The 11,910-nt window shown below is 36.7% G+C and overlaps 1 protein-coding gene across 2 annotated transcripts; it reads right to left on the reverse strand.

Annotated features, from left to right (window-relative positions):
• Window positions 1-5,937: 5,937 nt before the first annotated feature.
• On the reverse strand, window positions 5,938-11,697 carry LOC105331027 (uncharacterized). Of its 2 annotated transcripts, XM_011433042.4 has the most exons (4): window positions 11,583-11,697; window positions 9,507-9,831; window positions 6,511-6,666; window positions 5,938-6,420 (listed from the first exon to the last, which is right to left on the reverse strand). In XM_011433042.4, exons 2-4 carry the CDS (start codon window positions 9,721-9,723, stop codon window positions 6,275-6,277), a joined length of 519 nt encoding a protein of 172 aa, XP_011431344.1. In that variant the 5' UTR covers window positions 9,724-9,831; window positions 11,583-11,697; the 3' UTR covers window positions 5,938-6,274. The 2 variants fall into 2 exon arrangements, with proteins under 2 accessions (XP_011431344.1, XP_019923956.1); XM_020068397.3 differs by lacking the exon at window positions 11,583-11,697 and having other exon boundaries at window positions 9,507-9,858.
• Between the last annotated feature and the right edge of the window lie 213 nt (window positions 11,698-11,910).

An 11,910-nucleotide genomic window follows, 5' to 3' on the forward strand; every position in this document is an offset into this window, starting at 1 on the left:
CTAATTAGAATACACAACCAAATGTAATACATTTACAGTATATAAAAATCTTAAACTTCTCAAAAATCATTGGACCAGAAAGGCTGAAAATTCCGTGGAAGCATCTTCAGATATTGTAGATTCAAATTTGTTCAAATCATGATCTCTGGGAGTAGAGCAAGGCCATAATATTGGGGAGGGAATCATGTATATGAATAGGGAAATATCTTAAGAATCTTTTTAAAAACAAAAAAAAGCAAAAGGTTTTTTAGTTCACAGAGACGAATTGGGGGGGGGGGGGGAGCTTATGCTATACCGTCGGCATTTGGATCTGGTTAAGGTTTTTGTTACAGGTCCTGTTACTAAGTTATTACTTGTCCTATTACTTGTCCTATTTTCACCAAACTTGCATGGACCTACCTATGAACTTTAGAGACATGGATGCTGAATCTGGACCATGAATTTTAGATACTGGAGGAGGTTAAGGCTTTTGGAGCAGGTTAAAGTTTTTTGGCGCAGGTGCCCTTTCATAGCCATTTCCAAGTTACTACTGGTCTTAACATCACCAAACTTGCATGGATAGTGCATCTTATGATACTGATGCACTTGACAGCTTGAAAGCTGAATCTGAGCCATATACGTTTTAGATGCTGGATGAGATGTTTTTGAACCTTGTTTAAGTTTTTAGAGCAGATGCCCTCTGATGATTATATCTTAGTTATAACTGGACCTTACTTCACCAAACTTGCATAGATGGTGCGTCTGATGCACTCCACAGGCAAGGGTGCCATAAAGGTTTCAGATGCTTGAGGAGGGTTAGTTCCGATGTTTAATAGATAATAGTACTTTTTCAAACTTGCATGGTTGATTTTCCTATAATATACATTGTAAATGAATCACAGAGGTAGCTTCAGATACAGAGCCTGATCTCCACTATCAAGGATACTAAAAAAATCCTACGTTACTCAAACTTTCTTGATAGATGTGTTTGTTGTTAAATGATATAACATGTTTCTTATGATACAGTATTTTACAATATGGTATATTGTATTATATGATACAATATGGTATCATATAACGTTATATTGTAAAAAAAAAATAATAATAACATGATACAATGTGATATTTTATTACCTAATCAAAGGGATTTTGTTGTTTTATTACAAATTAAATATTTGCGTCTATTTTGAACTGCCGGTCAATAGACTGCGATCTATTAGACCGCCGGTTATTAGACTGCGATCTATTGGACCGCCGGGCAATAGACTGCGATCTATTGGACCGGCAACGTATATCAGAACGAGTGTATGTTATATTATTACCTAATCAAAGGGATTTTGTTGTTTTATTACAAATGAAATATTTTCGTCTATTTTTTATGTGTATTCAGATTTGAAAGTGATCTATTGAATTGCCGGTCAATAGACTGCGATCTATAAGACCGCCGGTCAATTGACTGTGATCTATTGGACCGCCGGTCAATAGACTGCGATCTATTGGACCGGCAACTTATTTTAGAAAAAGTGAAAGATTAAAAGATAACTTTATTATGTTTATTTTACTATTGTTCTTAAAATTTATCTTCATGGTATGAAAACCTTCTGTAACTTATAATTGTAAACACAAACTACTAAACGCGGAATTAGGTAATAAAACAATTATTTAATGCTCGAACAGTCAATAGTATACAGTTGTTGACTTGGGTCGAGGGCAACAGCCGGTCCGATAGATCAACTGTTGCCCGAGACGCAGTCAACAACTGTTTTGTTATACCCCTTCTAATCAATAACACGTTTTCGCGGAATGTGACGTCACCGGTCAACAGTCTTTTTTAACAGTCGATTTTAACAGTTCCAATCTAACAGTTCCAGTCCAACAGTCAAAATGCTGGACTTTTTTCGTATAGAGTTATATAGTAACTGTTTTACATGGGTATAACAAATCCGATTTTTTTCTCTTGGTGCAGGGAACAGCTCAGTATGATCTATTGCCCGAGGCCGTTGGCCTCGGGCAATAGATCATACTAAGCTGTTCCCTGCACCAAGGGAAAAATATTCTGGTTTGTTATACCCCTGTACAACAGTTACTATATAACTCTATACGAAAAAAAGTCCAGCATTTCGACTGTTGGACTGGAACTGTTAGATTGGAACTGTTAAAATCGACTGTTAAAAAAGACTGTTGACCGGTGACGTCACATTCCGCGAAAACGTGTTATTGATTAGAAGGGGTATAACAAAACAGTTGTTGACTGTGTCTCGGGCAACAGTTGATCTGTCGGACCGGCTCGCAAACTGTTGCCCGCGGCCTTCGGCCTTGGGCAACAGTTTGCGAGCCGGTCCGACAGATCAACTGTTCCCTCGACCCCAGTCAACAACTGTATACTATTGACTGCTCAAGCATTAAATAATTGTATAATATAAAACTTTTTGTATATTATGATATTGTATCATGATATTGCTATATCAATATACATATATTACATGGCTACGAGGGCGACTTAGCAGAATATTTGCCCTGGGGTGACAGGGAAGCCCTGGGTGTTATGTCGCCCGATGCCGAAGGCAGAGGGCGACATTACACTCCAGGGCTTTTTTGCAAAATGTCGATCGATGCTTTCAAAAAGAAGATAATTTTTCAAATTAAACAATTACAGTTAGTTTCTCTGAATAGCAGACACTGTCATGAAATTTTTATTTTCGAAGAACTGTTTACGATTGCTTAGCTAAATTTCGAACCCCACGTGATTAATATGCAGAATCATTGCACGCGAGGGTTATATAACAGTTTCGGGAGGGCAATATAACCATTTCCTGTGAAATATAACTTTTCCCGGGAGGACAATATAACTATTTCCGGTGTGAATCAGCAATTTTCAGGGCATAGTAATAAAATTATCTCATTTGTGACATAACGAGAAAACTTGTTCGAAAATGTTATATATAATATTGTATAATATTGTGTAATATATAATATCATATTGTATACAATGCATTATGTATAATATATGATACAATATTATACAAAATATATGATACAATAGTAAAATTTATGTCATGGCATCATATCATACAATTTATTATCATGTGTTACAATATTACGGGGTATTATGTTATGATATGATACTATATATTATTTTATTATGATATTGTATTATGTGATGAAATACATTTATATATAACACAACAAAATATTATATCATATTTTATCATTATGATCCAATATCATATCTTGATATAATGTCATATGTAATAATATCATATTGTTTCATTATATATTACATTAATATATTGTATCATATGTTATATCATATGATATGTCATATGACACAATATTGTATAGTATTATAGGATGCAATATCAAATTTCATATTACTATGTTGATTAAAATTGTATTTTACAATACCGTTTGAAATTCACGTTTGACTATCAAACAATATTTTAACATATGATATGCGATATATATATAGAATATCACACTTTTGTTTTGATCTCGGCCCTGGTATCAGCCCGAGCGGTTGGTATCGGCCCAAGCCCGAAGGGCGCGGGCAGATACCATCCGAGGGCTGATACCAGGGCCGAGATCAAAACAAAAGTGTGATGTTGTTTATATCATATATCTAAAATCAAAGACTTTAATTCAAATTTAAATTCCAAATTAGTAATATGATTTATCATGAAGAAGCTATAGATTTTTTAACTTGTTCGTTTTTATTTCTTTTTATATGTGTTAAAACTGTAAGAGTTGTCGGACTTTGTTGACAAACCATCGTCATTTGAAATACAGTAGAAGGGAGTCTGTCGTCTGAAATCTTCTAGAATTCAAAATTATCGAGAGAAAAACTTCCCTCCTACGCAGCTTCGTTATGAGTCAAATTCTTTCACTGGGATTTCGTAAGTTTCCCGTCAGATTCCATTCATAAAGATCCATACTGTTAGATTCTATAGCAACTAGAAAGTTGTTTGCGAACGTTCATAAGCGGGTCCATTTCTTTAACACCTTAATTTTTACAGTCTAATCTCTGGTTTTCTAAGATTAAGTCTCGTTCCATCCTTCTCTATATCCTCCATAATTTAAACGTTGATTGATATTAAATAAAGCGTGCTATTGTTCTAAATACACAAGCGTTGTGTAGGTTACCTCCCCTTACTTGGATACACATCACTCTTTGGCGCTATTTTTGAATTATTATTTTTCAATTTTCAGTAATAGATAAAAATATTTAGACGTGTAAGGTGATAATTTGTATTATATATTCGTAATTCTATCGTTATTTCACAAACTAGTCTTAATTTAAAGCGGAGATATATGGAAATTATCGATTTCAAATTTGAGGGCAATACACCCCCTTGACGACGGGCTGAGACAGAGAAATATCAGCCCCGAGGGCGAGACAGCCCTAGCTTCCGGTTGCTGTCTCACTTAGTCTAAAACACGTGTATCGGGGCTGATACACAACTAGGTATATGATATTGTGTAAAATCACACTACAGTATCCATGAATATCAAAGATCATTAACTATGATTTTCATTTTTAAAATATGATAAAGGTGGTCTCATAAAGGTGATGTCTCGTCTCGGTGATCTTTGTAATCTGTAAATACCTAATAGTATGTTTAATGTTTAACAAAAGATTATTAAGAGATCTATATAGATTCAAATTTTATTCAAATCATGATACCGGGTGTAGGGCGGAGCTATACAATATCTCTGGAGGGGGTTCAATTTTACATGGGAATAACTAGAGATATAGTTCTCGGTCAACTCCGCTTCCCATAAACTGAATGGAATTTATGGGGAGCGGAGTGGACCGAAGATGACTAGAGATAAACCTTTAAAAATCTTTAAAAATAATATAACAGCAAAAGTCTTTCAATGTTTATCTTCAGATTATGTGGAGAAAATTAAAAAATCTTTTTAAATAAAGTCTTATTTACTAATTTATCAAGATATTTTGTATTTGATGCCGTAATGCTGATTTGATGCGAGTTATGGTTTTGTTGCTCAGGTGAACGATGTGGCCCATAGGCCTCTTGTTTAAAGGTGTTTTCAGGTCAACTGTGCAAAAAATTGAGATTTTCTGATCAAACATTGTCTAGCTCAATCTGTGTTAGTCTCGAGTACCGGTAAACTTTTTACATCTTATTTTTTTCGCCAAGAACTACCCAGCTTGTTTTAACGCATCTTTGGATGAGGGGACATTTTTAATTTTTTTCAAGTTAGATTTTTTTGGTCCCAAACAAAACTTATGCATATCTCACAAATTGTAGGTTCATGTTTGTGTGGTCTGATTTAACTAAAAAAATATTTTATACCGTATAAAGAATGTTACTTACTTAGAAATTCTGAAAGAATTATTATAAGATTGATTAATTCCTAGCTCTCTGATTGGCTCATATTCAACTATCTAGAAAAAACAGAACGTTATATAATATTTCCAAAAAAGTTTTCTCGTTAAATTACAAATGAGATATTTTTATTCCTAGGCCCCGAAAATTGCTGAATCACAAACGTAAGAGTTCCATAAAAATCGAAAATCAGAATGTTACGACAGCGTCTGTTATTCAGAGGAACTTACTTTGTTTAATTTGAAAATTTTTCATTTTTATTTAAAGGATCAATCGACATTTTACAAAATCTTCTTTCATTGGTAAGATATGACGATGTGTTTAAAAAAAATTAATACACTTTTACACTTTTAATAGGATAAATATGTTCTTACTCTGATTTTGATTTTTAAAAATTTAAAAACTTGCCTCCGGCTCGGTGATTATTGTACTTCTCGGGTAGCTAAATCATCGTATTGACCTCAAAAACAGCAATAATTATATAAAATATTTATCGTCAGTCGCCTGTGATACCTATTTATCGCGATTGTAAACACTTAAATGTGAAACAAATGATCGGGTAACCGTATACAAACTTTCTGAAGTAACTTTCATTCAACAAAGGCAGTGGTTTGAAGAGTATATTAAATTTATTGCTGATGTCATGATATTTATACAACATTTATTGATACTGATATTACATTTCCGTACAAATATACAAACACGTAGAATGCTATCAAAGTACATCAGCTGTGTAAAAAAATACATTTAACATATAAAACGTAAAAATGAAGTAAGCAATTAAAGTACATAAAAATCTGCTCAGGGTTGTCTAGTCATAATATACAAAGTGCGATGTGCATTTTGTATTTCCCGCCACTTAAATCGCACATCGTTGACGCGCAATAGAGAACTTCTGACAGAAATTTAGGTAAAAAAAAAGTCTAAAAACTACATGAATTCGACAATTATTTGGAACACATGCTGACAAAGAGAAGAATTCCTGAAATGACGTAGAGACATCCACTAGCGGTGGTGAGTGCGAAGGCCCATTGTAAGTAATCCGTGTCTACTTTCGAGCCGTAAATGATGACGCCCAACATAATAACACCACCTGTGATAAAAAAAAATTAGGGCGATAAGAAAAAACAAAACTTTATCATGATATGACTGATTAACCTGATGCATCAATTGAATGCCTTACCTGTTCCCAGAGTAAGGATGGCCGTTAGAAAGGCGACTATTTTATTCCCCGATGTTTTGGACACACACGTGTACAGAACAAGGAAGAGGAGTCCGACGATCGCAGCAATCAGACCGATGGCTTCGAACACTCTCGTAGACTCGAACCAATCCGGAACTAAAACAAAAGAACCAAACAGTATTATCTGCGTTGTAAGAGTGGTTATATAGAATTTTACTATATGGAATCCAGTTTGTAAGTACGTATTATACGCGGGGTGGCCTGGTGGATGACGGATTTTGGTATTATTTCAGATAATGCCCGTGTTTGTCAGAAAAAGATTATAGGCTTTATTTTTTGATAAAGTAGATTTCCTCTGCCATAAGTGACGCTTGACATCAGTAGAATGTGATTTGAGGGGACGATAATGAAAACCAACAGCCTGTCGTGGGGGTGGGGTGGCTGGTCAAGGCGGCGGCTAAATCCCCCCCCCCCCCCTCTCGAATTGATGAAGGTTTGTAAAGGGTTTTTTAATATTAATTCATCACGTGACGTCGCTGGTCTTCTGCCATCTGTTACGGTTGTACTACAGAGCTCTTAAGGCGGCAATGGATGGAGATGTTTCTGGATCGATCGTTCGGGAACATTCCTGCTGCTTGGCTGCTTACCGAGAGCTTAATTGCTGACAAACACAAAGTGCATACTCCCGGAATTGAATCTCTTCAAAACGACATCACTCTTTTTATCTTATGGGAATTAGGTCACAAATATATTCATTTGATCCAAACTCTTGGCAAACAAAGACTTCGATTAAACATTTTGACTCCGGTAGAGCTTCGATTACCTTGGGATTCATGCATGAACACTTGTTGAAAGGAAAACACATCGATATGTTTGATCTTATTTTGAAGTATACATGTACACAAAAAGGATAAATATTTCATTAAATTCTGTGAGTATAATACATACTGGCGGGGGTGTACGACGATATAGTTATAAGATGCGGATCCGTAATTATACCCGCCAACCCTGTATAACTGGGAAATGTGGGTATAAGCTGATTTAAGACCTGAGTTCGTAGATGTTACATGTATATTAATAAAGTTTAACTAAGCAAAGTCCATGGTCGGTAATACACAATGAGAATACATGTCAATGCCCAACATAGCTTGGCGCGACTTTCCCTCGTCGATCCCAATATCCGGCTCATGCTTAACAGCCATATAACGGACATCCGTGAATATTCCTTGTCCTGAGCATACTCTCTCCCTACTAGGCTCAACTTTGCTCATACTTACTAAAAGGTTACTTGCAGGCTAAGGATGTGTAGAGACCTTGAATCAAGAATGGAGGTCAAATGTCAAGGTGAGACCTGTGGTAAAATCCTTGTCCGCATTTTACTTCTCCAGTAGCATGCTTGTTAAATAAAGATTGTGCAATTATGTGAATAGATTTCTAAGTCTGAGGTTTGCGCCTTACATGCTTTCTGTCCAAATGCCCTTTTAATATTAAGCTGCACGGGCCTCTTCCAATGGTCACCATCTCATGTCTTTAAACCATTATATATCGTTCAAGCCAAAGCAGTTGGTCTTTTATGACCTTTAATCCAATTTAATTTTATGGACCAAGATCACTTGGATTTTGAATTCATCAAAGTTTTCCACCAATTAATAATTCATGGAAGTATGTGTCCAGTACATGTATACTGCAGAAACTTGGCTTCTGTCACACTTACAATTATAAGGTTATTTTAGTTTCTACATCACTATTAAAAGACTTAGTCAATGCTAGCCTGAAGTATATATTTTTAGTTTGTTCATATATATTTGAGAATTTAAAAGCATGTTAAAACAGTCAACTAATCGTGTTGTCAGACAACGACGTAATTAGTTTCTGTACGTGGGGGCGGGGTGGGGTGAATCTATAACTTATAACTTAGAGTTCTCTCATTTATATTCCAATTTTTACATACTCCCAAAAAAGTGGGGGGGGGGGGGGGCAACTCCAGGATAATTAAATTTTTACTATGTAAATCTAAGAAAATAATTCGGTGCGAGAAAAAGGGGGGGGGGGGCAGGCCCCCCTCCCCCCCCCCCCGATGCTACGTGCCTGATACACATGTAGAATACACATGTAGATTGTTGATTTCTGTGGATCCGTCCGCCACTGGTTATTTCTCTCTTGGTTCCAACTGTACACGCATTTTCCGTAGTCAGTGTCCCCCCAAAACAATTTAGTTCTGTCACATGTTTGTTGTCATACAAGTATTAAACGTCAGATCTATTCATTAAGGGCTTGATCTTAACCGACACGATTATCACGAACACAGGAAACCCCATACTTGTGTGTGGACACCTTAGAACAATGAAGACTGCCATCAAGTAGCTATAGAATATTTCTAGATCTCTTAAATTAACATAAATATTTCGCAGAAGGATTTTTCCGTAATTAGGTTAGGAAAGACTTGTTATCTGTACTAGGAGCACACCCATCCCGCGGGGTTACGAAGCGGCCATATACATATCGACAGATTAAACCCATTAAAGGTTCAACCAAAATCAAGGTAAATATGTAACGAAAACGAAATAAAATTCTTGTTCTACCCCTCCCATCGACCTTGCGCGGAGGCGATATGTTTCAACGCGTGAGCCTGCAGGTAACGCGAGCTGAAAACAATAAACAAACGAATGTCGAGGCCGCCGCCTCTAACATTCCTCACATTCCTTGCATCTTTTTTTTTAAATTAGAAAAGTAAGAGTCGCTGAACATTAAAGCATTAAATGATCTTGCAATTTAATTTAATTTTCATTAAATTCTTAAAAAATTGTCAGTTTCTAAGTTAGTTGATCCACCACGTTTCAAGTCCACATGGTAAAATTATTGATCTTCCTTTATGTAAAAAATATGAATTTTTAGCAAAAATTTCCGCTATGATGTTAAGATGAAAATTTGAGCAAGTTTTTGCGGAAAGATTTGGATTTGGAAAAAAAAATGATCAGGGCAATACTAGTACGTACGATAGGAGTCTTTTCCCACTTCATCCAAATCCGTGAAGTAGCTGCAGCCATCCAGTCCAAGAAAGAGCCCACAACTTTGCCAGAGGCCGCTGTTTCCTCCCAGGGGATAATCCCTCCAATAAGGGGCACCGAACCCCACCAAAAACACCACAAAGGCGATTATTATGAAAACAGTCGCTACTTTCGTAGCGGCTGGGGCGTTTCCAAGTTCGACCATTTCACTCCGTATACTACCAATATCCAAGTGAGCTCTAGATGGCGAGTTGCATGTACAGCGGGGCCGCGTGGGTGTGTGTGATTAAGACACTCGTTCACTGCGTTTAGACTAGGGTTAAAAAGAATATTACAGTGGGATAGGTAAAACAGTTTTATAGCAAGAAATGACAAATTGTCATAATACTGAGCTATATTACATGATGATGGGAAACACAGCCCGTCATTAGTGCGTTGCTCGAGAGTGTGTCATATTCACCATTCAACAATTGTTTATTCTTAGATTCCCCTCTTTGATATTGGCTGATTAAGTCGTATTTTGTGCCAAAATTGCGTTGTAAAATTTGAAAGTTAGATTCGATCCGAAGATTGATATCTTTATTATGCAAATGCGGCATATTTCATTCAACTGCGTTTTCACATTGTAATTGAGAGAGAGAGAGAGAGAGAGAGAGAGAGAGAGAGAGAGAGAGAGTTATTTATTCGTAATCCGTAAACACTGTAAACGCCGAGAAGGGCGTTTCCGTTCTAGTGTAGTGGTTAACAAGGAAACATAACTGTCGAATGTATTGCTTATATATCATACTGAGCAAAAACCACTGAGTATTTTTATTATGGTTCACATCACATTACATACAGCAGACGGCAATCAAGTAACCAATGACCACTTAAAATGTATTCACCAATCCCCCCTCCCCTCGAAAAACGATTCTTTTCTTTTTTCAAATGGGGGGGGGGGGGGGGGGGGGGGGTTAATGGAATAACATGTCCGTAGCCATGATTATGCCCGGAGTACAGGTGCTTGGAGACAGGACCGATCCCACTTTCTATTCCCTACTTCCAAGTGTCTAGATTTCCGTGACTTTACTACTTTTTTTGAATTATGATGGATCGTCTCTAAACCTTGTAGGTGAAAATTGTCCCAATTTTAACAGTAAATGTTTTTTCATGGGCATTTCATGCAGACATTCAGTGAAGGGAATTATCAGGCCAGACAAGTGGTCAGTATTTTTACTGGTAGTTGTAGTTGGATAGTACATTTTAACAAATATCCATCTGCAACGTGCCTCAGCTGGCGGACGAGGTTGGCAACCTTGTTCTATTATATAAAGCGGGGGTCTGATTTTTTTAAAAAGTTTGTTTTAAGTAAGTTTGGGTAATGTATGTATAAATTAGTTAAAATGTCATAATAGGATAATTTAATAAAAAAGAAAAGAGTAAAGTCCTGGGATCTAGATACTTGGGGGTGGGGGGGGGGGGGTGGAAAGGGGTGGGTGGTCGGTCCTGTCCTCATGCAAATTTTACGAAACCAGTGAGATTTTTCTGTATATTTCATGCGCGGATCTAGAGGAGGGGGGTTAGGGGGTCCCCCTCCCTTCAATTTTCTTTAAATTTACATTATAAAATTACAAAAAATATGCCGCGGACCCCCCCCCCCCCGAAAAACTCAAATAACTGTCGGACCACCCCCTCCCCGGCGGGTATTTTTTTGGGGATCCGCGCATGTATTTCATGAATTTGCCAAGCACTTTTTCGTATATTTTAGCACGATTTGATATTTCTATTTAATCAAAGTCAAAAAATGCGTCAGCAGAAATATTTGGAGAGAGAGAGAGAGAGAATTTGTAGTGGTCCCGTTTTTCTGACATATACGGGTTTACAAAGCGAGAGACTTTCCGCGGTAATGAAATTTCTCTACCAAAAAAAAAATTCCCTGCATAATAAACTCTTATTTTAGCTCCTGGGCTAGCATTTCCATCAGAAACGCGTGGCAGGTGATCAAAATAATGCGCAGTACCGAATCAGTAATTTACTCCGACCTTGGATTTACTGCGTAATCAAAAGATAAAAGGAATTTCTTACCAGCAGACTGACTCGGGGTTAGTAATGGAGACACGACTTATCCTACTCTACACGTGACTCATTACACTCATGAATGTACATGTAAAGTGGGGTCAAGTGATCTATAATTAAATGCATGCTCACATGGTGTATCATACAAGTGGGATAATGCGCATTTATTGTATGGATGATGCAACAGACGACAGTATTTCTGACGTAAAAAATTATGGAAAATCAGACGTTCTTTTTTAAAACTTTCTAGAAGAATCTTTGAAGATGCCGAGCATGTATGTAAGATAATCAGTGAACATCTTGTATGCGGTTATAAGATTACATAAACTACACAGAT

This window comes from Magallana gigas, chromosome 5, assembly GCF_963853765.1.
Source record: "Magallana gigas chromosome 5, xbMagGiga1.1, whole genome shotgun sequence".
In the NCBI taxonomy this organism is placed as follows: Eukaryota; Metazoa; Mollusca; class Bivalvia; order Ostreida; family Ostreidae; genus Magallana; species Magallana gigas.